The following is a 26094-nucleotide window of genomic DNA, read 5'->3' on the forward strand; positions in this document are numbered from 1 at the left end:
ACTTATTACTGCTCTCTCTGTTTCATATTTGACTTTTTTTTCTAAATTCAAATTGAACTAAGTTTATCCAAAAACAAAGTAATTAATGTTTTGAATGCCGAACAAACATATTATCAAAATATATTTATTGTTAAATTTAATGAAATTAATTTAATGTTATAAGAGTTGTTATATTTTTTCTATAAACTCAATTAAACACTTACAGAAGTTTGATTTTTTTTTAAAAAAAAATCAGAGTATCTTACGATATAAAAGGGATGGAGTACTATGTCCATGTTTAAATATATTTACGACGCTGCTAATTTTATATATGTGGTTTCTATGTGCAGCTTTGAAAATAATTCTCTAATAAATTACTAAAGTATCAACTGTGGATCGGAAGTAATTATAAAAGAAGAATCACCTATATGATTTTTATGTTTCAAATTTGAATATATATTTTAAGAACTATTGATAGTCAAAATTTAAAGAGTTTGATTAAATAAAAATTATCATTGTGTGCATAATACGTAATAGGTGCAAAAATGCATGTGTGTACGCAGAACGGCCGATGATACATATCTCAATCGATATGGCACATGGTCATATATATGCATGTATATATGTATACATGGCCACGACGACATTCATAAATTAATATATACACGTGTGGTTATAGTAACTAATTAACTTGGTGCTTAGCAGCTAGCACGCACTATAACTAGCTATTAGCTAGCTGATGTACGTACATCTCGATCCATAAACTATGCGTGTTTGCGTTTTGGTATTACGTGTTAATTTGGCGGTGTTGGTGCGTTAGTAACCACCACAAATTTGACCATGAACAGGCTGCCCAAAAACGGAAAGAAAATTTGATCCGTACTACGTACGGTCCAAACGAAACGGGACTTATATATTGTGAATGCTAGCTGGCTACCTGGGCGATCGATGACTTCATCAGTAATGAAGTACTAGTACTACTCCTACATACTAATACATTACTAACCACTTCTTCTGATTTTTAATGTTTTGACTTTAGTTGAATTTAATTCAGACATATGTTTGTCATATCACAACAAAATAAAAATGTTCAAATGCATATTAAAAAAAACAACGGAGTCAAACCGGAGAAAAGATAAATATATAGTCTAATGTATATTCAAAAATCAACGGAGTTGAGCATCAGTACAACTGGATGGAGTATCTTAAGCTAGTGGTGTTTAGTTTTCTTCATTGTTTTCTTATGCCGCTGCTTCCTAGTAACTTCAAAAATCAACTAATCTGTTCCACGCGTGCCTATGCATGCCATCTCAAGAATTAGCTAATGTCAAATTAGTCTTTGATCAAGCAGAGAGATGCATGACTGGCTGAGTGAGCAAGCATGCTGGTTGGACGTACGCATGTTGTTGCCTAGACTTCTGGAAATGATTCTTGGATGCATGATAATTAAGAGAAACTTTAAGTTGAAAAGGTACTTTTATTATTCCAAAAAAAAGGTACTTTTAAGTAGAAGAGGTTAACTTTCATAGCAACTTGCAGCTGCGTGTGGTGTGGATGCCGGGTCAAATGTACGTTCATCTAACTAGCTGTATACCCGGCTTGCTTCCGTGTTAGAAAGGAAACGGATGGATGTCCACCCGGGAGATTAGAATCTATCTTCAACGAATAATGTAGAAATGTCATCCAAACAAAAAAAATTCCACCTCATCTGTTCTTGTTGAGAATGGTTATATGTACTGTGCTGGAGTTTTAAAACTGTTAGATCATCTGAACTTTCATTCCATCTCTATTTTGTTTCTGGAGGAAAAATGGTGGCTTGAAAAAAAATGAAACGGAATTTTTGAAATATGTTATCATCATCTCAATTAGATGAGGTAAAAAAAATGGGATGAGGTGGAGGGAAAAAATGTATAAATAGAGTGAAACAAAATTAAAAAAAGAGAAGAGAAAAACAAATGTAAAAATAGATTGAGATAAGAAAATTGAAAAATAGATGAGGTAAAAATGTAAAAAATATATTGAAATAAAAAAATTTAGATTGAAACAAAATTTAAAAAATAGAAGGGCCCATCCGGGTTCGAACCGGAGACCTATTGATCTGCAGTCAATTGCTCTACCACTGAGCTATGGACCCTTGTGTGGTCAGTTGTTGGATAGTAATTACATATTTAAGGAAAAATGGGGCCAGCCACATCAGACACAAGTGTGGTGGTTGGTGTGGACGCCTTGCCGCCGTTGTGCAAGAGAGTACGGCCGCCGCATCTTTTCCTTCCATCTTTCTGGTGTTCTCCACACAGCTAGTGTCATATTATCATTTTATTTCGCATGCAGCTGCTCATTTTAGTACTAGAGCCGAGTTTAGATCAAACTTTCAAACTTCCAACTTTTCTATCACATTAAAATTTTCCTGCACATACAAACTTCTAACTTTTCCGTCATATCGTTTCAATTTCAACTAAAATTTCAATTTTGACGTAAACTAAACACACCCTAGGAAACGACTCTCACCATCCTATCCCCTTCTGCCAGCTGAAAAGAGAGAAGGAAGAACACAAACTAAGCTAACTACCCAATCCATCCTAAGACGTAAACATTTAAAATATGTGACATTGTATAGCGAGAGGTTATAATTGATTAAGAAGAAAAAATAGATAGAAAAATCAAATAGGGGATAGTTGTGAGTTGTAACTAGTTCAGATGAAAGGGATGGGTTAAGAAATACCTTACATTTTAGAAAAAAAAAAGTTTCAAAAATAACTATATTTTGGAATGGAAAGAATAGTTTACACCATGCACCAATCATACATCTGCTAAAGGAACTTGCGGCCTCATCTTTTCACTTATACTTATGCTTATCAGCCAAAATTTAAAATTTCAACCTTAAATTTTAAGTTGATTTTGAGGTTTTTTCATCGAAGTTTATTTTTCAGCCTTTACTTTTACATAGATAAGAGTACGTATATAAAATTTTTGTTCACTTTTTTTTTTTTTTGCAAATATACCGTTTCGCGATGGGTCTAATGATATATCCAAAGTATGTATAGCCTATATCCAATCCAACACGAGGTCGGTCGGTCGGTCGGTCCGGTGGTCACATAGTGCGGCACCGGCAGCAGCATTACAATCTCTCTCGTGTCTCGTGCATCCAGTTGACAAACGCAAGAACAGGCCAGCCAAACTAATTGACTCTTTATCACCTCTATCTTTCACTGTTTACTTGTAATAGAATGTACTTGAACTTGACATTGCCGTCCTCCCTTGTGTTTAGTTAGTACAGAGGAGGCATAGATAGATAGCATTGGCTGGACAGACTGCGATTGATGTGTGTCCATTATTCTTCATTTCTTCTACCTTGACAACTGCTTGACAGTTGACAAAACATTGCTCCTTGCTCCTTGCTTCCATTTGTCGGATGATCAGATCACTGCATCCCATGGTTTTCAACCCAACCACCGTGTTCCTTTCTTTCGGAGCCCACAGGAACAAGCAACCTCCCTGCTTCTCTTCAGATGCATTCCTTTTGTCTTCTGACCAACACGAGCTCCAGTACCAAGATATACTCCCTCCATCCTTAAAAAAAAAGTCATACTCTGAGTATAAATCTAAACATGATACCCAGGGTTTGTCTTTTTTTGGAACGGAGGGAGTAGTATATAACTAGGGAGTAGTATATAACTAGTACTCTCTCGATTTTGCTTGCAATGTTTGACCATTCGTCTTATTTAAATTTTTTTTGCAAATATACAAAACGAAAAGTTGTTCTTAAAATACTTTGGATAATAAAGTAAACCACAAAGAAAATAAATAATAATTCTAAAATTTTTTAAATAAGACGAATGGTCAAACAGTGCAACCAAAAAATCAAAATCCCGGGAGTACATAGTACAATGTTTTCCATGACAAAGATGCATCATGGCTAAACTAAGTCCATAAACGCCACTGCAATACCATGGGCTATTCACCTTTCTTTTATTTTTTTGAGTTGATGAGCTCACTCAAGTCTGAACTGATACTACTTTTATAGCATCTTAAAAAGCTAAACTTAAGCAGTGTAGTAGTGCAAATTAAATGGACGATCTTCAGGTACCAACTCAATAATAAATCCCCAGGTTCTTTTTTCTTCCTCTATATAATATAATAGGGTACGATCCGGATCCTTCATTCTCATACAACACCGCAGATGCAGATGCAGCAGATTCACAGTACACCACCATAACATTCATATTCTAATACTTAGTATGTAGAGGAGTTCCTAACATAGCACTGACATATACCTCAGCATCCAGCAACATCATTTCTCAAACAACTCTCTTCCTCTTACACCTACAGCAAGTTAGCGCATCGCGTTGCATTGCATGCTACCAAGCGCACTCACGGGGATTCGGGGAATTCCGTCAGTCAGAGATAGATATATAGGTGGTGCTCCTTCCTTCCAGCAATAATACACATTACTCGCGAATAGAGTTGATGTCGATGTTTGGAGTTCTTGAGTCCATCTGCCTCATCAACCCAGCCGACCATCCACCCATTGTATGATGCGGCATGTTGTGATCTGGCAGCGCCATTGTGGGGGTCTCCTCCTCACCGCCAATTGGCTCTTCGTTATTCTCCGTCTCTTGCTCAGCTTTCGCTTTATTTTTCTTTGTCCCACCATACATGAAGCTCCCCACTATCACCTATTTCAACCAAAAAAAATATAAAACAAAATGCGTAAGAACCAAACCAAACAGATATACACAGAAAACAGTGCATAACCTACTCATAACTGGTTGGTTACTTTGATGGGCAAAAAAGCTGATACAGGGTAACAGACAAGATAAGCTGCCATGTACCCCTTTTATTCAGTTCAGATAACAGCCAAACCATATGACACCAAAAGACCGAGATTGGTTGGATAACATAGCATATACAAACATGACTACCTGAACAGTTCCAGCTGCTGTCAGGACTCCACCTACACTCCCACCAATAACCCTGTGGTCAGGGCCACACAGAGCTATGCAGAGGCCTCCACTCCGGGTTCGCGAACCACCTTCCTCTATCACCAAATATGATCCAGACAGGCACAGGATTTCAAATCGACCCTGCCAAACCAATGGTAAACATAAGGGCCTATAAAGAATTAAGCTAGGCACAACAAGACCTACATTGTAAACTATGACCTACATTGCAAGTTTGACAATGGATATGGCAATCTTTGACTGCTAAAAGAAGTTCTCTACAAAGATAACTATGGAGCAAAAGTTCATCTAAAAGCAGTATCAAAGCCTTTTACTCAATTGAGGAACTATGGAAAATCCAAAATGAATGGAGACAAGTTGATTACCATTTCTAATGCAGCTCAGCACATGCAATAAGTATGGGTCAAAAAGAGGGATAAGAGGTTTAGTTTACCATTCTGAGTCAAAAGCAGGATAAAGGATCTTTTGCTATACCCAAGAGTGAAACATGAGGACAAAAGCATGAATATGGAAGTCCTGGCTACAATAATACTAAGAATCAAACAGGCCTACAAGCAGCGTACCTCATATGTAACCACACCACCAGAGTTTGAATCCTGATGAAGGGTTGCTGTGGATACAGCTCCTGTCGCTGAGATGATGCACACTGCCCTTGGGCCCTGTTGTGAGAAGGACATTATCCTGGCAGCAACATCCTGCATGGGATAGGAAAGCTATACTCACAGAACAACAAGGCATATATAACAACATGAAAAACTGTTTTTCATTTCCAGAGACTAACAAAAAAGATCAGATCCACTGTAGTTTTGGATCTTAATTAGTTTTTTTTTTAGAACTCATGTTAATTAGTTGGCATCCATCAGTTATCAGGCAAAGAATTGTAGTTCTTGCATAGGACTACTATGAGTTAAGACCACTGACTCCAAAAGATGAATCATCAACAGCTAAAAAGTACACCTTTGTAGGTTTGCACAACACACAGATGCTAGTGCAGCCTGAGACTACCAAATGATACTTAACTGTATATCCCAACTACCAGTTGTATACTGATGGGGGAAGCCACTACATGCCAATGATAGTGAAGTGATTTTTTTAATCAATAGACAAGAGTTTGGTACATGTAGCAGGTTAATGAAGCATCATTTATTCAACAACGTCATCAGTATTAGTTATTACAACTGAAATTATTGGAAATGTGTTGCACTCGCAATCCAAAAAATAGTTTTGACGACAATTTGAGGTACTACATTCAAGCTATCACGACTCACATAATCAGAAAATCGTTGCGTTGAATAATAACAGAAAGTTCAACAAAGGTTACAACAGCATGATTCTTAGCTATTAGTATCCTTTGTATAACTTAACTTACCTCTCCTGGTGAAATAATAATCACATGAGGAGTAAAACCTGTTCCAACAGAACCAAGAAACCATTTTCCTGAAGAACACATTACAACATTTTATTAGATAGCAGGAACACAAAAAAACCCATTTCACGCATAAAAGAAAAGAAGAGGAACAAAAGCTAGCCATGCATAGTCAATAGAAGTTTCTGATGTTGATTCAAGTAGTAAATCAGATTTTAGGAGTACATATACTAGTATTATCAGTACACATACCCCACCAAGTTCCCAACAACACCATAATGAGCGGGCATTGTGTTTGCATGATAACAGCCGTGGCCTCCAAAGACAATAGTAGGTAAAAAACAACCAACTAAGCTGGACAGGATACCATTTTCACATCTGATCCAGATACCCAATAGCATATCTAAGCTTAAGTTCATGATATAAGCAAGGAAATACGTAACATAAAAAGGTGGTCAGAATGTTTGCAGATCTAACAAGCAATACTATCATGCAAAATGTAAGGTAGCATGGAATCAAGAAGTTGACAAAATTCATTCAACAATCGGAAATCATCTACCACTAGTTTCTTAGTGCATTTCTGTTACCATATTAAACTACCCTTGCATTCGATCAATCATTACCATATAAACATACAACATGATCATGAAATTTGCTAGGTTGCAGGATCTCACCAAGAGAAGCCAACTGCTGCATCTTTCCAGACCCAGGTGGCCGCCCTCGGCCACGCTTCTCTGTAAGGGCACCAGACCCCGAACCCCCCGATCCTGCCCCCGACCCAAACCCTGAGCCTGGTGTGGTCACCATTGTACCCATCGCCGAGGTCGACGAGTGAGGCGTCGACGAAGACGGCGAGAGCCCCAGCGTGACCGCCCCATCAGGCTTATACTTCCTCGGCCTCCCCCGCTTCTTCTTCACCGGCTCATCCTGGCCAGCACCACTCCCCTGATCCCCTTTAGCATCCGCGCTCATTTCGACACCCATGCCAATGTCCATACCACCACCACCGCCACCACTGCCGTGCTGCGCGACAGGGGCTGAGGCATCAACATGGTGGTAACCCTGCGCAATGTGGGAACCCCCAATGTGAGGGGGCTGGAAAGGGTACCCCGCAGAGACTGCATCAAGATGCTGCCGATATCCACCGGGCGGCGGGCCGTGGAGCCCGGCCGGGTGCCCGGAGCCTCCCGGCACGCCAATGCCCCGGTGCTGCACATAGAAGGAGGAGAAGTTGGAGCCTGACGCCACTGTGGACTCCCTCCCATCCATTCATGGAATGGGAAGCTGCGCCACAGAGGAGGAAGGAGGAGGAACTCACGCGGCCACCCACAACCACAAGCACAACCAAGGTGGCAACTTTCCTTCACTATTCGAGATTAGATTCCTCCGAAAGCTATCGGAGGCGAAGCAAATGGACGCAAGAATATCAATCTCGGAGAGAGATCTCTTCTCCACCGACTCCCGAACACAAAAACCGCAGTTTGTTTGTTTTGTTTTTTTTTCTCTCCTCGAGAAACGAGGCGAGATCAGATCGAGCAGCGACGGGAGATCTCGACTCTGAACAAGGCGGTGAAATCTCCAGGCAGCAAAAGATTGGAACCAAACGCGAGAAAGAGACGGGCAGAAAAAAAAAACCCGATCTTTCGCAGGGAAAGAAGGGGCGAAAAGGATGGGATTTGCGCGAGGTCGAGAAGGGATGGATACACAGAGAGATAGAGTCTGCGGCGGCGGAGGCGGCGACCGCGGGCGGCGGCGGGATCCGAGAGGCGGTGGAGGGGGGAGAGGAGTGATCCAATCGAAATGGCGATGGATGGGGGAAATGGGAGATAGCTAAAACCCTAGCGGAGGGGGATCACAGGAGAGAGGAGCCCAAGAGAAGAGAAGAGAAAAGAGAGGAGAGGAGAGGAGGGAGAGAGAGAGAGAGAGAGAGCAAGCATGTATGGTGAATGTCTCTATGTGTTGGAGGAGAGAGAGTGTTGTGTGTTTGTGTGTGAGGGATTCTTTGTGGAGCCAATATGGCAGATCTCATCAATGCAAGTGATATGCTGCCTTGTCCTAGGAGTGTCCTGAAATGATTTGTTGGGTAGCTCGATATTATTGTATCGTAGTTTGGTCGAAGAGGGCTACGTTAGATATATGTATGTATATTGGATATGGTGTTCATTAAATTAGGTGGAATCGGACAAAAGTTTTATTGGCCAAGAAAATAGTGGATATCGTATTTGTCGGTTTATGCTATTACGTTGTTTTGTCCTATCGTACGGTTAGTTCGAATCAATGTCAAAATAAATAATCACTTGTTCGGTCTCCGTTTTTTATGCAACGTTAAGGTAGCGACAAAAACATCATTAAAACCTTCCAAGTTGAGATTCTCTAAGACTCGGAGATTGATGCCTATTGATTTGGTAAGACAGAGGCAATGATACAGTGATTCTTTCTATTAAGAGCATCGGCTACAACATTAGCTTTATCATAGCGATACTGGATACCCAAATTTTAGTCTTTGATGAGCCGTTACTTTTTTTGGCTTGGTTTTATGTTTGGTTGGTTGATAAAATATTTCAAACTTTTTTATGGCTGATATGGACTTCACACTTGTTACGATCAAAGTGTTAGAGCATGAACTATGGTTGTCAGCTCCAAGTCATATGTTGGATAATTGGCTTTATGTGATCGTAATTGATGTGAAGTATAAGCAACCGCTTTACTATCTTTCATCTACCCACATACAATCTCATGGTGAGATGCATAAACTCAAAATTCATATATTAACTGGTATTTCAAGTGTTACGAGACTTTGTTTTTTAAAAAAATGTCTTATAGGATCACCAATGGTAGAATCTCGTCAAGTTGCCATCTAGAAATGGAAAGTGAAACAATATTTGAGTCGCAACAATCCTCTAGCAAGCTTAGTTTTAGAGTACCATTAATACCGATTTTATCAATTTTCTCAGATTTAATGTAATGTCTATGCTCATATTGCATTATATTCCATTGAAAGTGGTTAAAATGAAATATGAGAAAGCAAAAAGGTATCAGTGCAAAATTGTTTCTCACTTTTTTTAGTACAGTGGATCCGTGGATGTGACGGTCTATGCAAGAGTAGTGTGACGAAATATCTGCCACAAAGGATCATGGCCTTGACCGGGTAAGGAGAAAGAGACCGAGCTCTGCTGACGCGTCAGCTAAGTCGATAATAATTGGGTCGATAACCCCGGTGTATAGGTGAGCAATGCCATTATCATCGAGAGATTATTTGCTTACATTTGTTCAACAACACCTGTTCAATCGAGATTTTGATTTGGGACAGTGAAAAATGCTCAAACTAAGGACCGAAAATACAATCAAAGATCTTTTTCTTTTTCTGAAAAAAGTGGCTACAATTAAACAGACAGAGCGATCGGATATGATGAAATCGTCAATTTCTAAGTATTTGGATTTTTCTCTGTTTTCTTGGGACGGATCCAAAAGTTTTATTTCTCCCAAGAACTGATCACGTCACCATAACGTTCTCTTGTGTACTTGAGAGTTCACAGGGGCACCAATAATTCCAATGGAGTACAGCTTGATGCTGTACATGTGCCAGGGCAGTTTGGACATCTTGTCACTACTTCCAAGATTTATTTTGTACTAGACAAATAGCAACAAGACGAAGCACTATATGTTAGTATAATGCTGGAGTACCAAACAAGTCTAGCAAAGTTTTTATCTGTCCTAATTATACAAAGGACTGTCTATTCCAACCTGAAAACATTCAATAACATCTAAAAAAACTGGTGAAAAGTTCTTGTGTAGAGCACCATTTGTCAACGATGATTTGCTGGTCAGACAAGTTGCATAATTGTCGAGCAACACCAACAAAAGGATTCACACATGTGCCAAGTTTGCTGCAGATGTAGTTGTTTCATCCAAATAGCATGAAATAGCAAAAAATCTACTTCCAAATGCAACGATCTCACTTTAATATTTTAAAAGTGTTCGAGATGTTAATTCCAGGCTCTGCCACTACAAAGGTACTCTACAAACCAACGTATAGAAAAGAGTAACAAGCTCCAACTGAGTAGACTGCCAAGGCTAGATGGAATATGGTCACTTGACCAGAGCAAATGCACTCATCTGAGCATAGAACTTGTTCTCTTCCATCAAAACTATATCAACACTGGAGCACAGTTTAGCAATGGAACACAGATTGTAGGAAGTAAAACTCCCCAGTTACTTGTCGACCTCCATTGCTTGCGCAGCTTTGGCTTTTGTTAAGGCTGAAAGTTTTGTCTTCACCTTTTTCTTGCCAACCTTAAATTTGCCACCCTTCCTTTTCACATCACCATCTATCTGAATAAAAATGAAAAGAAAGCATTAAGAAGGATGCTGCAAACTTTTCTTAACCACAAAAAAAAAGAAGAATGTAGCAGTTTGCTATGTTCATATTTATATTCAAGTAAAAACACAAGACCAATCAACAGGAAGTGAAATTTGAGGAGCCAGATTGATCAAATTATTTTTTGAGAAAGCAGTAGGGAATGTAAACTCAAACAAGGCCTATATAACTGACTGACCCAAAGTAAATTATGAGCAGATTAAACAAGCTCTCGAAGACAAGCATATCCTCATCTAAGATTGTCATGTAGTTCAAGCACTATTTCTCTAGAGTACTTAAACTGGTGTGAGCAACCAGGTCACAGCATATCAGATGGCAAATATATATATTGTATACCGAAGATCATCAGGAGGTTTAACGAATAAAAGAGTCAACACCTGGTGCAAAAACAAAAGGAACTTGACAACACATGTTTGGAATTGGTAAACTTCAGAATATACGAGTAGATCGATGGGAAATAAAACCCAAGAAGTACAAACAGATCATATAATTGGATAGAACTCATGAGCAATTGAGCAATCAGCTTGCTCAAATACACTCTCAAACACACCACCTACATTTCACTAGCACTAATAACTGTTTGTGATAGTAAAAAACAGCGGCTTGGAAGCAATTGAGGGTTTGAAGCCATAAAACAGTAAAAGACTGAAGCTAGTCCATAACCTAAACAGCTGCATTTAATTTCAGAAACTGCCTAATGAGTAAACCAGTGAGGCATAACAGGACTCCTGGAACTGCTTGGGATCTGTGAGCTCTTGAGATGTCTTGGAAAAGAAAGTGGCACATGGGAAATGAAATCGCTCCCAGAGCCTCATGAGAACGAACTACACTAACCATTTCACATGCCTCCTGTTATGTTTCTAAAGGGAAGCAAGCAGGGTTACACCGGTGTTGAGATTTTTGGATACCTGTGCCTAACATCCAATTTTGTGGATTCACTGTAAACTGACATATCCTTTTCTGTCACCCCTACAAAACAGGCTGATGACAGCACTGAACAAATTGAAAAGTATATGTGGACTAAAGATTCCTGTAGGTGCTGTACAAACCTCAGTGGGACAGAAGACAGAAAAATCAGACCCAGTCTGTAATAAATCTTTCAACTAGACTCTTATTCAGAATTCAAATTTCAAAGTCCTAGCTTACATCTTCCCTAACTCTCTGATAATTAGCGAATGCTGGTCCTGGCTATGCAATACAGTGGTTAGTTTCCACAAGAGCGGTCAATAGGTCGTGTGAATTATAGCAGAGATACAACTCCAACAAGCTTATAGCCACCAACAATAAGGTAAAACTAGTTTTTGGAAACTAAACTGCATGACATAGCATACTCAAACACGCATGCTAATTTAACAGATGAAGACCATCCAGTGTTACCAATCAGGAGCTGATCATACTAACTCAGCAAGAGAGGAACTACACAACAAATGATTCATCCATAGACAGAAAAGGAGATGTAGAAGAGGTTGATAGTACCTTCATCTTGGATTTCTTGGCCTGCAGCTTCTTGGCCAGTTTCTCCTTCGCCTCCTTTTCCCCTGCACACACACACATACAAGACAGCCACCATAATCCCAAATCAGATGCCTGGTTGGTGAAATCTACAAGGAGATGAGAGGAAAATCGACAAGGGAGCAGCCGGATGTATGATCTATCGGTGGTACTTTGGAGGTCGAACTCGTGCTGCTTCTTCCGCTTGGCGAGGTTGTTCTTCTTCGACATCTTCCTCGCCGCCAACCGCCGACGCAGCACAGCACAGCACGCAGCAACGAACAAACCCTAGCCGCGGCAGAGCCTCCATGGAGATGGGAGTCCTTTTAACTGGGCTGGAATTGGGCCTCCACTAATTCGGTCAAGGCCCAAACTGTCGTAAAGCAAAGCCCATCAAAGGCCCAGTTAAACAGTCATTAGACCTAACCCGGTGATTAGTGGTCAAAGCTGTCCGTCATTACGAGACGGAGACAGTGACGTGAGGGGACACGTGGCTCGGGCCGACCACTCCGATCAATCATGCCGGACACGTGGCGCGTGGCCAGGTGCCAGCGTGTCATTGCGCGGCCGCATCATTTCGTTTTTAAATATATGTTTTGGAACGAAATCATTCGATTTTTAAGCACCACCTCACCTCATTACCCGCGCTTTCCGCCCGGCAATTACACCAAGAAAAGGAGCAAAAGGAAAAAAAAGTCTCTTTATCGGAGGCGTAACATCTACTTCTGCTGCTGCTGGTAAATACACTCTTCTCTGAGCTTCCTCAAGCTTCTGAAAACAGCAAGAGATTAAATTATCGTAATTTTAAGCATCCAAGGTGTTTGGTGCCAGTGCTCGAGGACTGGAGATGGAGACCCAGGAGGCGAAGAGAGCAGATGTGGCGGCGGCGCCGGCGACGGCGACCGGCGGTGAGGTCGTCAAACCGGCCGCCGGCGATGCTGGTGCAGTAGCCAAGATGAGTAAGATTAGTTTCTTCAGCTTAGCTTTCTCTCTTTTTTTGCTCCAAGTTTCAGACCTGCAGCAACTGTGACCCATTTTGTAGTGCTTCAGACTGAAGAAAATCTTGTTTAGAGTTCATTGGTCTGAGAAAATTGTCATCAGAGTTAGTAGTTGGAAGTCGATTAGTTACTTGCTGCCTTTGGTGCTAATCCTTATTGATGCAGCAGATGGACCTTCAGCACCAGCAGGCAAAGCTGCAACTCCAACGGGTTCGGTTGACAGAGGTACTACGTGCATAATTATTCTTCATGTTTCAGCCAAGAAATTGCAATCTATGGAGTAAATGACAGCAAAAAAAAAATGAAATTAACTTGCAGATGCCATACTCGCAAACGTAGAGCTGGAGAGGAAACTGTCAATGATCAAGGCGTGGGAGGAGAGCGAGAAGAGCAAAGCGGAGAACAAGTAAGATAAGATAGCCTGAACTCAATCAAGCACTGTAATAAATTGCATTCTTGTCAATCCTGTAAATTATCATCGTGTCACATACTCATAAAATATGGCATGTTTATCAGGGCTCAGAAGAAGATGTCATCCATACTCTCGTGGGAGAACACGAGGAAGGCAGCTATAGAAGCAAAACTGCGAACACAAGAGGTCTGAATTAACCTCTTCCTTTTCTTCTCTGTTTGGTTCATACATCTCTTCTTGTCAAAGAGACAATAGTTCATAGTTGCCGCATGGCAGTGGCTTCTTGAACTGACTGACTGAGCATGTTGTATTCATGAATTGCAGGAGAAGCTGGAGAGGAAGAAGGCGGAGTACGCGGAGAAGATGAGGAACCAGGTGGCGGCGATCCACAAGGCGGCGGAGGAGAAGAGGGCGACGGTGGAGGCGACGCGGCACGAGGAGATAATCAAGTATGAGGAGATGGCCGCCAAGCACAGGTCCAAGGGGACTACACCCACCAAGTTCCTCTCTTGTTTCGGCTCCTAAAACCACAAAAAACGCTCCTGCAGTGCAGTCTCCTGTCCTGTGTGCTGATGCTTCTGTGTGTTGATATGGTGATCAGTTTGCAGTTTTGGGCTTGTTTCTCTTCTTTAATCTTCTGTGTTGAAGTTCCAGATTTCATGGCTCTGTCATGCTGCTGCTGTGTTTTCCTTTTCGCTGAAGATGTGATCATCATGTTTGGTGAGTGTAAGCATACTCAAAACACTAGTAAACAGTCAGTCACATGTAAACATACCACCTTTTTTATGAATTTTGCGCTTCCAGAGATTAAGAAAAAAAGCGTGCCAATGTGTTTTGTTGGTGCTTGTATCATGTATGTGCATATTTGTATTCCATGACATACAAGCAACATGACAACATGTACTTGTTGAACTCAAGTACGGGTAAGTAACAGTTAGGCACTTGACAGCAGCAGCAAGTGTTTGCTGATATGGGAAGCAAACTTGGAAGGTCCAACCAATTACTAATAGTGAATGATTTGGAATAAGCACTGCAATTTGCAGGTACAACTGTAACAACAAGTGCATTCTTGAGTTTTCAACAAGATGAGCAATGGAAATGAGAGAAAGACAAGCAACATCAGAAGCGCTGCACAACAGCGAGTTGTTCTTCATGCAGTTCATTACTGAAGCAGAATCTCTTATATACAGCTGAGCAAAATTTCCTAGAACCAATCAACTACTGATCATCAGAATTCAGGTAGCACATTTTACCAACTCTTTCACCTGATTCTATATATATGTATGTATGTACCTACTGAGAATAAACGCTAGTACGGCATTAAGCCACTAACTATATAAAGGGAATGTAATGTAAATATGTAAGAGCTGGACTAGTTGTTGATGATGCATGATGTAAATCAATCTTGTTGGCTTGCCGCACTAATCACCATCCAGGTAGGTAGCTAACTACATCAACCAACAGTGAAGTAAATCATCCCTATACTGATAGGTGAAGTGATGGTAGTGAAGGATTTTGGTTTGCAAGTGCAGCGAATCGGCGAGCGACGGCTGCTCAGGTTGGGGGCAGCGCGTCGTAGAGGTCGTTGCCGCAGCGGGAGACGAGGGCGACGGCGAGCGCGACGTCGATGGCGAACACGGTGGCGACCGTCGCGGCGAGGATCCAGACGCGCACCTTCACCCAGAAGGCGGCGCGGCGCAGGCGGAGGGTGGTGGCCGTGGGGCGGAGCTCGGCGGCGGCGGCCTCCACGAGCGCGGCGACGAGGCGCTTGGACCGGGGGCTGAGGCCGCGGCCGCCGCGCAGCTCGGCGAGCGCGAGGCTGATCTGGTCCGGGAGGGGCTCCTCCTCCTCCTCCTCCTCGTCGACCATCGCCGTAGTCTCGGCGGGCGCTGTCACCTGCACGATATAATCACAGCTGTCGAATTGTAAAATCCAAATTCGTAGACGCACTCGAATCAAGCAAATTTTGAAACAGAAACATAATCTCCAGTTGGAAACAACAAGTGGATTCAGAATCGAAACAAACTGAACATAAAGGGAAACAAAAATGAATTTGAAATGATTGGGGAGCAGAGAAACTCTTAGAACACTGGAATCAAATCGAAGTTAAAAAAAAAAGCCCGATGCCATAAACCCAAACCCAAACCCAAACCCACCACCTCGGTGAGAGCGGAGTCGGCGGAAGCGGTGATGGCGTCATCCGGGTCCGGGGCGGCGGAGATGAGGGCAGAGGTAGTGGTGGTGGAGGAGGAGTCGGCGGGGTCGGGGAGGTCGAGCAGCGGCGCGAGGTCGTCGGGGAAGGTGAAGTCGCCGTCGTGGAAGGCCAGGCACTTGGCGACCCCCTGGTGGTTGGTTGATCAAAAGGGAGAGGAGAAGGTTTAATTTAGCGGTGGGCGATCGAGGAGGAGGTGAAGGGCGGGGAGGTTTGGTTACCTTGGAGTTGGCGGCGGCGGCGGGGATCGGCGGCCTGGGGGTGGAGGAGGAGCCGACGGATGCCCGGGTGGAGCGGATGGAGGCGGGGCGCGGGGTGTGCACGGCGGCGGGAGACGGCTTCGCCATGGCTGCTCTCCTCTCCTCTCTCCGTTGCTGCTGCGCGGCGCTTCTCTCTCTTGTGGCTTTCTCATAGAGAGGAGAGAGGAGAGGGAGGAGGAAGGCAACTTGAGTTGGGCCGCTTCCATCATCTGGGCCTCGCGAGCGAACCCAATTCCCAGCCCAGCCCACCTTAGAGAGAGGAGACGGAGACGGAGACGGAGACAAATCGGTGGATGGGGCCCAAAACCTCCTCCTCCTCCTCCTCCCTTGGTTTTTCCCTCGTGACATCACGGACACCAGCGGCGATCCATCGGCGATCCACCGCGCGCGCTTCGATCGGCGACCGGCGATCCACCGACCGCCTCAGGTGAGCTCCGCGCTCCTCCCTAGCTCCACTCCCATGCTCTTTCCCTCCCTTGCCCATGCCTCCAGAGTCGAGACGATCCAAGCGGATTCATCCACAGGAGTCTCAGATTCAGATGGCCTAATCGATCCACCATCGCATCGCAATTTTCTTCTCTCATCTAACTCTTCTTCTTCTTCTTCTCTCCTTTGCCAGTTAGTTAGTTAAGTTTCCATGGCGGGGAGGCCCAGCATCCCGACCAACAGCTCCGCTCTCATCGCCATCATCGCCGACGAGGTACGCCACCCCAACATTAGCTTCATGTTTGCGCCCCAATCATACCACAACTCCTGAATAGCCCCAATCATACCATACCTCCTGAATTGCCGAATGCCCACTCTTGTCTTGTCATGTCTGCTAGCGATCCATTTACTTGCACTTGCAGGGATGGGATGCCTCAATCCATTCCTCCAACTAACTAGCTAATCACTGCACTTCTGTTGCATGCATGCATGTATGTATGTATGTATGTTATAAGGGAAACTGTTTTTCAATACCAGATGTGTGCATAATCTCCAGTCCTTCTCTAGTTGCTCAACTTGTTGCCTTATTACTACTTGTCCAATCACCCGAGTTTAGTAATTTTGTCACGCATTTTGCTAGCTATGGAATTGGAATACTACGGTTACAGGAAAGAAATAAAGTATAATGCATAGTGTTTTGTTCTATAATAACATGCCGATGATCAATATGAGGAATGAAAGCTGGCTGTTGCTTAAGCAAAATTGTCTCAAGGACACTTGATACTTCCATTCTCACTTGCTTCACATGTACTCCTGAATTCCTGATCGGTTAATTCACAGTAGCAACCCATAGTTTCCAATCAGCATCGTTCAATGAGAACCAGAGGAGTAAACTGAAGCTCTTAATAAAGAACTGACACAAAACCGCATCCTACCTTTGTTAATAGAAAAATATGCAACACTCTTTTGTTGGTCTTGACATAAGCTGCTCTAAGAGTAGCCAGGTTCCCCAGTGTTTAATCATGATTATAGTCATCTGAAAGGAATATTCTGTTTCCTCCCCTGTGTTTGCAGGACACGGTCACTGGGTTTTTGTTGGCTGGAGTTGGCAATGTTGATCTGAGGAAAAAGACAAATTACCTTATTGTTGATAACAGTAATAACCTCAACTTTCTAACGTGCAAAGCTGTTTAATTTTTCCATCAATGTCAGGCTGCTTTTATTCTGACTATATATAAGGGGAACATCGCGTGACACTCTATTGATCATCTCATGTGCAAAAAACATATTATCATTACCCAATTGCATGTACCATTTTAAATCAATGTAAATCTATCTTTCCATTGTTAGTAGCTATTGGCTTATTGCTGTTTAGTGTTTTACCACAATACAGAGGATGCACTGTGTCAAATGATCTTTCTTCATGATTAAAATTCATTTTTTGGAAATCTGTCAATGTAGTAGTGGTGCCTATTTTGGTCAGGGATGTCAAACTTCTAGAAGGTTGGACTGACCCTGTGAATTTCTTGCTTACTAGAGCAATATAGACATGTTTTGCATTTCGGTTTGGTAACTGGTTTTTTTTTTAACAGTAATGAAGAAAGTTGGATCTTGCATCTCAGTGGCAATTGATTTCTTATTTCAGGACATAAATAGCATCCCTGAACTTATGGTTCATTGTTATGTTATCCTTGTTGATTATATTATGTAACCATACTTCCTATATGCTATGTTAAATTAGTACTCCATAGACTTCATACCAATGAGTTTTACCATGACATGTTACAGAAACAACAGTCAAACAAATCGAAGATGCATTTAAGGAATTCACTACAAGGGAGGACATTGCAATTGTTCTCATCAGCCAATATGTAAGTATCTTGATTGTATACATCCAGCTATTTCTTGTTCTGTTTGTTAAGATGATCAATGATCATCTTATCACTTATCCAGGTCTTATAAAATGAGAATGGCAAAGCAAGATTTTCTCAATTCTAGACTCAGATTCAATTATGTGTCTTTGGTTGATAGTTGGCCTTCTTTTGTTGGAGTGTTTTACATCTCCGGAGTTCTCAATATGGCATGTGGCAGGAGCATAGCCAACAAAGTTGTATAATAACAACGATATCAATGTTAATTTTTTGTTTTTGTCTGTTTTATCATCCAGTTCACTGATATGCTTACATATCAGTAAAGCCAAACTGTAGCATGCTAAGGTGCTTATAGAACGTTGTAAAGCCAAACTATAGCTCTAGCTAGCCTTAAAGCTAGAATGTTAGATCTAACTAGTCAAGGCACTTGTTCAGTCCTATTTACAGAGTTGTGGCTAGACATGTAGTGTTAACAGCAATGGGTGTAGAAACATTTGTTCAACATGACACCTGATTCAGAAGAAATAGAAAATAGTCAGTTCCACAGAATTAAGGTTCCTACATCTCTGCAAGCCTTCGTAGTTGTAGTCCTTAGGAAATTTTGTGCAGCCTAAAATGGTCATCCGTTGTAGACAAATCCTGATTGTTTTCTGTTTTTCATTTGACAGGTTGCGAACATGATAAGGTTCCTGGTGGATAGCTACAACAGGCCCGTTCCTGCTATATTGGAGATCCCATCCAAGGATCATCCGTATGACCCAGCACACGATTCTGTTCTTTCTCGCGTGAAGTACCTGTTTTCTGCTGAATCGGTGGCATCAGATAGGCGATAAAAACTGTTAGTGTTATGCAACATGGGCATCCTACTTTGTGTGTAACATTTACCCTTTGAAACTGCTCAATTTATGCCTATTATTGTAAACTCCATTTTTGTGTGAATAATGAGAGGGACGATCGGGCAGATGAACTACAACAAAATAAAGACACGATGAATTCATGTAACTCCTTTTGTGTATGACTCTGGTGTTCACAAACGGACATATTGTATGTCGATGTTGATAAACGATGATTTTCATTTGTGGTAATTATATGTGTCCATCTATTTACTGCCAGGCATGTAAGTGCTTTTGTCTTTCAGCGTGTAAATACGGCATTGACAAGAGGCTAATGGTCATATTGACCAAAGTTTGCCAGTGAGAAAAAAATCTGCCCGTCTCAACAGAATAGATTTTCAACAGCTTAGATGACTAGGCGCGTGTTTTGAAGCAAAATTGCAGTGCAGAAGAGAAGTTGACGTTTGAGAGCAGAATATTCAGATTGCATAAATATATGTCCAGGCTTATAATCTGGAACTAAAAGTTCCAGTTGGAGATGAAACAAGAGATTAAAACATGGTTAATCACATAAAAAAAAGGAACCAGCATTTTCGTAACAGTCAGCATGCCTTGAAGCGTTTGAAACTTAGAGTATTACATCACAAAGAAGAAAAGGAACCGAAATATTCAGAACATTCAGCATATATTATTACCACACAGCGAATCACAGTTTTGCTTTGCACCGAGTAAAATTAAGACCGGAAGTGAATTACATGAGGCGACGCCATCACCAATCCCTCTGTAATTTGCTTCCTCAGCAGCTCCTGCTCCTCGATGGTCTGCGGATACCATGACGGAGCAACCTTGATCTTGGGATCCAAGTCTTCGCAGCACTCGAGCACCTTCCTGTCGTACAGGGATACATCCTCTAGGTTAACAGCAGCTTCCATGATGTGCCTGATGTATCCAAGGAAGTTGTCATTTGGTTGGAAACCATAGATTGTGAGTTTAGTCAGGTTGTAATGCCTGAAACCATCAGGTGCAGATGACTCCCACTCCACGTTTGCTTTTTCAGAGTAACCCTGTTCTTCCCGTTCCACCTTGTCGGTCTGCATCCCACACCAATGGTCCCAAACCGTGACGCGCATCTCCTTCAGGGAGGGTGCTGCCTCGAGAAAGAAGCATGTCCAAGAAATATCACATTCTTCTAGGAGTTCATCCAGATTCAGAACTTGCAGATTCCGAAGAACAGGCGCCAACAGTTTCGGGCACTCTGGCTGAACCCAAATCTGCAATACATACCAGCAATAAAGGATGTAGATTAAGTTGAGAATGAGGGACAAATAACCTGAGAGAGAGAGAGAGAGAGAGAGAGAGAGAGAGAGAGAGAGAGAGTCTTGGTTAAACTAATTACCTTTTCACTTCCGAAGTTGAGGTACAGGTCGGCTTATGTTGGGGACATTAGCAAGGAAGTGACTTAACCTGATAACCTCCTGATATCTCATGGCTACATTAGTGAGGCTTAGGCTTGAAAGCAGTGGGACATTGCCAAAAGACAAAGGTTCATGGGGACAGACCCACAAACTAAAATCCAGATGTTTGAGGTTTGGTAAGTAGTTGAGCTCGACTAGTTCTAAACTTGCATGATAGATATCAAGCTCAACAAGTCGTGGGTGCTCCACCTGCAGCTGCAACACGCTATCCTCTGTTTCACAGAATGACAAACGGAGATACTCTAACAGTTTGCATGTGGCGATGATATTCGGAATGTCAGTTTCACCAAGCTTCAAGTTGCGTAGGTAGAGACGCGTAAGGCCAGCGAATGCATCGGTACAGGCACCGAAAAATCTCATGAGTTGCTTCCCATTGTGGCGGAGATCATAAGTAGAGTAATGTTCCGGCTTCTTCTCTGGCAGAATAATGAACTCGACGCTGTCGAGGAGGTTGTTGGTGGCCATGGCTCGGGCGACAGCTTTGCCAATGGTGAGACAATCATAGTATTTCAAGTAGAAACAAACGCTGAGATGGCAAAGGGGGATATCCTGTCTTCTGAAATTGAGAATGCTGTCTGTTGCATCGGCGACAGCAGCGTTCATCGGGATTGTATCCTTCAAGGTGGCATAACCGCAGTCGGGCACGAAGGAATCAACGCTAATTTGGAATCGCGAGAGCATGTGGCTGAGGTGGATCGTCCTCTTGGAAAGGAGGCAGGTTCTGACAGCATCGGGGGTGTTGACACGGTCGAGGATGTTGAGCAGCAGATCATCAGGTAGCTTGGTGAACCTATCCACTACTAGTTGGGGGTTATTGTGAGCTGCTGATTTCTTCTGCATCAATCAATATAATTGCAAAACGAAATTAATTAGTGCATGCATACATATCCAAGAGAATACAGATAGAGAAATGCAAAAGGAAGGAAGGAAACAATAGTAGATGAATAAAAGGCTAGTTAGGCGGCTTACATTGCGGTTATGGCAACTACCCTTCTTATTCTTCATGATGGTATGGTGGTTAATTCCAACGAGGTGTAAAGTAGCTTGGCTGATGGATTCGATTTCTTAATTGGTTGTTTAATATTGCAGCAGCGCTTATATATGCTTAATTGTTTGCGATGAATATATAAAGAGGAGGAGAAGGACGGTGACCTCGACTGCCAACTAGTCCTCCGTCCGTCTCCTAAACGAAACGAAGGAGAAGAATTTCCATGTTTGTTAGATTGAGTCCTTTACAGAATTTTCTTTTTGGGAACAAGTCCATTACAGATTTAAAAGGCTACTTACTGTTTGTATGAACTATCTTTGTGTTTTCCCCCGTTGAAGAATTTAGTTGGTGAAAACAGATCTTCTTACTGTTTGTATGAAGTAGCATTCCAGGTTTGTAGACTGCCGGTTCATATTGAAAACAAATCTCCATTCTCTAAACACATCTGAAAGTGTTTTTTGTTTATTGCTTGCCAAAGCCAGGAGCAAGATCTAGGCAAATCTCAACTTTCCCTTAGGATTTATCTCTAAGTAGGACAATACACATTACAAACCTGGAATGGACAATACACAGTTTTTACCCGGAGGTAGTACCATTCACTAATTCTAAAGGTCTTAAAAAAGTGAGAGTGCGATGGCAGGTGAAAATTAACAACCCCATACTAAGCTTAAATAGTGGGGTAAATAGTAACCGTAGGGGAAAGGATAAACGAATATATTTTTTCACTGCACCAAAAGAATATCAGAATATTCAGAACATTCACATACACTACTCCAGTTACTGGTCCGAAACCAAGTTGCAGGAAACACGATGAGTGAAAAAAAAGAAACCGAATATTCAGAAAACTCAATATGTATTACTGTATAGCAAAACCAAGATTTACATTTTTGCGCATAGTAAATTCAGATTTAAGACCGGAAGCGAATTATATCAGAGGAAGCAATCCCGAGTCCCTCTGTAATTTTCCTCCTCACCAACTCCTGCTGCTTGATGGTCCGCGGAAATCTTGACAGAGCAACTTTGATCTTGATCTTGGGATCAAGGTCACTGCAGCAATCAGAGAACCTCCTGTCGTACAGGGATATCCTCACTAGGTTAACCGCGGCTTCCATCATGCACCTGATGTATCCAACGAAGTTGTCATCAGGTTGAAAACCGTAGATGATGAGCTTAACCAGATTGTGATGCTTGAAACCATCAGGTTGTGAGCTTTGCCACTCCACGTTTGTTTTGTCACGGTAACCCAGTTCTTCCCGTTCCACGCTGTCAGTCTCCATGTCACACCAATGGTCCCAAACTGTGATGGACATCTTCTTCAGGTTAGGCGCTGCCTCGAGGAAGAATCTTGTCCAAGCTATATCACATCCCTCGGGGAGTCTATCCAGATTCAAAACCCGCAGTTTCTGGAGAACAGGCGCCAGAAGTTTCGGGCACTCTGGCTTAACCCAAATCTGCAAATACAAGTAATAAAAAAAAGAGGAAGAATGTGGTTTTAAGTTAATTAAGAATGAGGAACAAATAACCTGACCTGACAAAGAGGCTTGGCTTGCTTAAAGTAATTATTATTACCTTTTCACTTGCGAAGCTGAGGTGCAGGTTGCTTATGTTGGGGACATTAGCAAGGAAGTGACTTAACCTGAAAACCTCCTGATATCCCGCGCTTACATTGTTGAGGCTTAGGCTTGAAAGCATTGGGACGTTGCCAAAAGACAAGGGTTCTCTGGGAGAGACCCACATACCAAAAACCAGCCGCTTGAGGTTGGGTAGAGATTTGAGGTCGACTAGGTGGAAACCTGCATCATAAATGTCAAGCTCAACAAGCCGCGGGTGTTCCAGCTGCAGCTGCAACACGCTATCCTCTGAATCACACACCGACATGCGCAGATACTGCAGCCCGTTTGCATGTGGAGAGGATGTTGGGAATGTCAGCTTCAGCAAGCCTCAAGTTCTGGATGAAGAGCTGTGTATGGCCGGCGAATGCATCAGGATAAGAACCAAGAAAGGTCATGAACTGCTTCCCATTACGGCGGAAATCATCAACGGTGTAACACTCTGGCTGCAGCTCCGTCAAGATGATGAACTCGACGCTGTCGATTTGGTTGTAGGTGGCCATGGCTTGGGAAACAGCTTTGCCGATGGTGAGACAGTCGTAGTATTTCAAGTAGAAACATATGCTGAGTCGGTGAAGAGGGACGTCTTGGCTTCTGAAACTGAGGACATTGTCTGTTGCATCAGCCACGGCGCTGTTGGCCTGAATAAGATGAGGCAAAGAGACAAAACGAGAACCGTGGAAGAAGGAACCAGCACTAATGACAAAGTTCGAGAGCAAATGTCGGAGATTTAGCGTCCTCTTAGAGAGGAGGCAGGTTCTGACGGCGTCGGGGGTGTTGAGACGGTCCAGGATGTTGAGCAGGACATCGTCAGGTAACTTAGTGAGCCTATCCACTGGTAGTGGTAGGGAACCAGTGGATGCTGCTGATTTCTGCATCGATTGCAAATTGCGGAAACTAAATATATTAGTGGCAGGCACCAGGCAGCGAACCAATGTAGTATAACTTACGAACAAAACACAAAACAAATAACGTAAATGTAAACTAAACTAAATTGATGTTTTTACAGCACATAACAATAATAATAAATAATTTAGAAGTAGTATATCAGAGACAGCATAGCAACATCCATGGATCTGACAGACAGGCGAGAGAGATGCAGATGGAAGAAGATAGGAGGCGGCGGCGGCTTACGTTGCGGTTGCGGCGACTTCCCTTCTTGTTCTTCATGGATGACCTGAAGCGGGCGCTGGTGGATGAGATCGGAATCAGATGTGTTGGCGATCTTCTTGTGTTTCTTCTATACTAGTAGATATATAAATATGGATGAAGGCGCTCGGTCGGCCGGGCCGGATCCTATGCGAAATTGGCTCTCGGACATCGAAATCCCCCACTCCCTTTTCGACTGCTATTTCGGCAAGTCATATCAAGAAACTCCATTGTGGAGAAGAACAAGATCAGAATCAGACCAGATCGCCGTTCGCCGTTAGCGGCGGCGTGCGTTGCCGATGGCGATGGGATTTAGGGTTTTTCGGCCTCTCGGGGACGACGGCCTAGTACACTTTGCTGGGCCGCCGATATAAATGGGCCCACTCATCCTTTCTACCTCAGCTATGGGGAAAAGTACACCGAAGGTCCCACAACTTGTCATCGGGTTACAAAATCGTCCCCCAACATCAAAACAAGATACCGGAGGTCCCTCAACTAACAAAACCGTTCGCTTAAGGTCCTCTGTTGGTTTTGACCCCGGTTTTGTCTGACGTGGCGGGAGAGTTAGCGTGGGCCCCACCTGTCAGCATTGCCACATCAATCTTCTCTCTTTTCTTCTCTTCTCTATTCTTTCTCATCCTCATCTCTCTCTCTCTCTCTTCTCTCCGACAGCGAGTCTGTGAGGTGGGAGAGGAGGAGGGCGTCGGCGACCGGCGACGCGGCGGCGGAGGAAGGGGCGGCGCGCGGGCGGCTAAGCGCGGAGCGGCGACGCGGCGGCGGGGGAAGGAGCGGCGACGCGGTGGCGGGGGAAGGGGCGGCGCACGGGCGGCGGGGGAGGGGCGGCGACCGGGAGGAGTTCAGCCGCACTCTCGCCGAGCGCCTCGTCCTCGACATCGAGAAGGTGATGTGCCAGCTCCACGCTCTCCCTTCTAGGCTCATGCCCCCCGTGCCGCCGGCGCCACCTTCGGTTTCAGCGGGAGCACCTCGTACTCCTCCTCCGCATGGACCTTCCCCATCGCCGCCGCCGCCGCTGGCGGCCGCCGTTGAGGCACCGCCCTCCTCCTCTCCCGCCGCCCGCGCGCTGCTCGTCCGCCGGCCGCGCGTCGCCCCTCCTCCGCCGCCCGCGCGCCGCCCCTTCCCCCGCCGCCGCATCGCCGCTCCGCCCCCGGCCGTCGGCGCGCCGCGCCTCCCCTGGCTGCCCGCGCGCCGCCCCTTCCCCACCGCCGCGTCGCCGGCCGCCGGCCGCCTGTCGCCGACGCCCTCCTCCTCTCACGCCGCCCGCGCGCTGCTTGTCCGCCGGCCGCGCGCCGCCCCTCCCCCGCCGCTCGCAATCACAGAGAGAAGGCTGATGTGGCAATGCTGACAGGTGGGGCCCACGCTGACTCACCCACCACGTCAGACAAAACCGGGGTCAAAACCACCAAAGGATCTCAAGCGAACGGTTTTGTTAGTTGAGGAACCTCCGGTATCTGGTTTTGCGGTTGGGAGACGATTTTGTAACTCGATGAAAAGTTGAGGGACCTTCGGTGTACTTTTCCCTCAGCTATGACACCCCACAACTGTTAGTATGTTACAACTACTAGTAATATATTAATTGATCTTCCTCAGTGGTTTTTAAAGGTGATTTTTGTACTATGTGACATTATTCCTATAAATAACTAGACCTTGTGTAGTTGGCAAAAAAA

The 26094-nt window shown here is 43.6% G+C and overlaps 5 protein-coding genes, 1 non-coding gene and 2 pseudogenes across 7 annotated transcripts; 2 read left to right on the top strand and 6 right to left on the bottom strand.

Moving 5' to 3' along the window:
• Nucleotides 1–2041: 2041 nt before the first annotated feature.
• Nucleotides 2042–2113, bottom strand: TRNAC-GCA (transfer RNA cysteine (anticodon GCA)). The gene has a single exon. It is a non-coding gene; the product is annotated as a tRNA-Cys (tRNA).
• A 1950-nt stretch (nucleotides 2114–4063) lies between these two features.
• Nucleotides 4064–8240, bottom strand: LOC127763659 (AT-hook motif nuclear-localized protein 9-like). The gene is made up of 5 exons (XM_052288431.1): nucleotides 6981–8240; nucleotides 6310–6377; nucleotides 5504–5635; nucleotides 4902–5063; nucleotides 4064–4655 (listed from the first exon to the last, which is right to left on the bottom strand). Exons 1-5 carry the CDS (start codon nucleotides 7573–7575, stop codon nucleotides 4428–4430), a joined length of 1185 nt encoding a protein of 394 aa, XP_052144391.1. The 5' UTR covers nucleotides 7576–8240; the 3' UTR covers nucleotides 4064–4427.
• Nucleotides 8241–10241: 2001 nt separating this feature from the next.
• On the bottom strand, nucleotides 10242–12473 carry LOC127761543 (uncharacterized). The gene is made up of 3 exons (XM_052285850.1): nucleotides 12349–12473; nucleotides 12161–12222; nucleotides 10242–10638 (listed from the first exon to the last, which is right to left on the bottom strand). The coding sequence occupies exons 1-3, from the start codon at nucleotides 12404–12406 to the stop codon at nucleotides 10519–10521; spliced, it is 240 nt and encodes a 79-aa protein (XP_052141810.1). The 5' UTR covers nucleotides 12407–12473; the 3' UTR covers nucleotides 10242–10518.
• A 352-nt stretch (nucleotides 12474–12825) lies between these two features.
• LOC127761179 (remorin-like) lies at nucleotides 12826–14499 on the top strand. Of its 2 annotated transcripts, XM_052285427.1 has the most exons (6): nucleotides 12826–12912; nucleotides 13007–13134; nucleotides 13339–13398; nucleotides 13492–13579; nucleotides 13690–13771; nucleotides 13910–14499. In XM_052285427.1, exons 2-6 carry the CDS (start codon nucleotides 13023–13025, stop codon nucleotides 14108–14110), a joined length of 543 nt encoding a protein of 180 aa, XP_052141387.1. In that variant the 5' UTR covers nucleotides 12826–12912; nucleotides 13007–13022; the 3' UTR covers nucleotides 14111–14499. The 2 variants fall into 2 exon arrangements, with proteins under 2 accessions (XP_052141387.1, XP_052141388.1); XM_052285428.1 differs by lacking the exon at nucleotides 12826–12912 and having other exon boundaries at nucleotides 12950–13134; nucleotides 13342–13398; nucleotides 13910–14492.
• A 205-nt stretch (nucleotides 14500–14704) lies between these two features.
• Nucleotides 14705–16201, bottom strand: LOC127761178 (uncharacterized). Its single transcript, XM_052285426.1, has 3 exons — nucleotides 16019–16201; nucleotides 15745–15927; nucleotides 14705–15481 (listed from the first exon to the last, which is right to left on the bottom strand). Exons 1-3 carry the CDS (start codon nucleotides 16142–16144, stop codon nucleotides 15140–15142), a joined length of 651 nt encoding a protein of 216 aa, XP_052141386.1. The 5' UTR covers nucleotides 16145–16201; the 3' UTR covers nucleotides 14705–15139.
• A 161-nt stretch (nucleotides 16202–16362) lies between these two features.
• Nucleotides 16363–19439, top strand: LOC127761402 (V-type proton ATPase subunit F). The gene is made up of 5 exons (XM_052285688.1): nucleotides 16363–16484; nucleotides 16677–16757; nucleotides 17558–17639; nucleotides 18272–18354; nucleotides 19023–19439. Exons 2-5 carry the CDS (start codon nucleotides 16695–16697, stop codon nucleotides 19185–19187), a joined length of 393 nt encoding a protein of 130 aa, XP_052141648.1. The 5' UTR covers nucleotides 16363–16484; nucleotides 16677–16694; the 3' UTR covers nucleotides 19188–19439.
• Nucleotides 19440–19921: 482 nt separating this feature from the next.
• LOC127761401 (uncharacterized) lies at nucleotides 19922–21667 on the bottom strand (annotated as a pseudogene).
• Nucleotides 21668–22352: 685 nt separating this feature from the next.
• Nucleotides 22353–24845, bottom strand: LOC127764589 (uncharacterized; annotated as a pseudogene).
• Between the last annotated feature and the right edge of the window lie 1249 nt (nucleotides 24846–26094).

This window comes from Oryza glaberrima, chromosome 2 (assembly GCF_000147395.1).
Source record: "Oryza glaberrima chromosome 2, OglaRS2, whole genome shotgun sequence".
In the NCBI taxonomy this organism is placed as follows: Eukaryota; Viridiplantae; Streptophyta; class Magnoliopsida; order Poales; family Poaceae; genus Oryza; species Oryza glaberrima.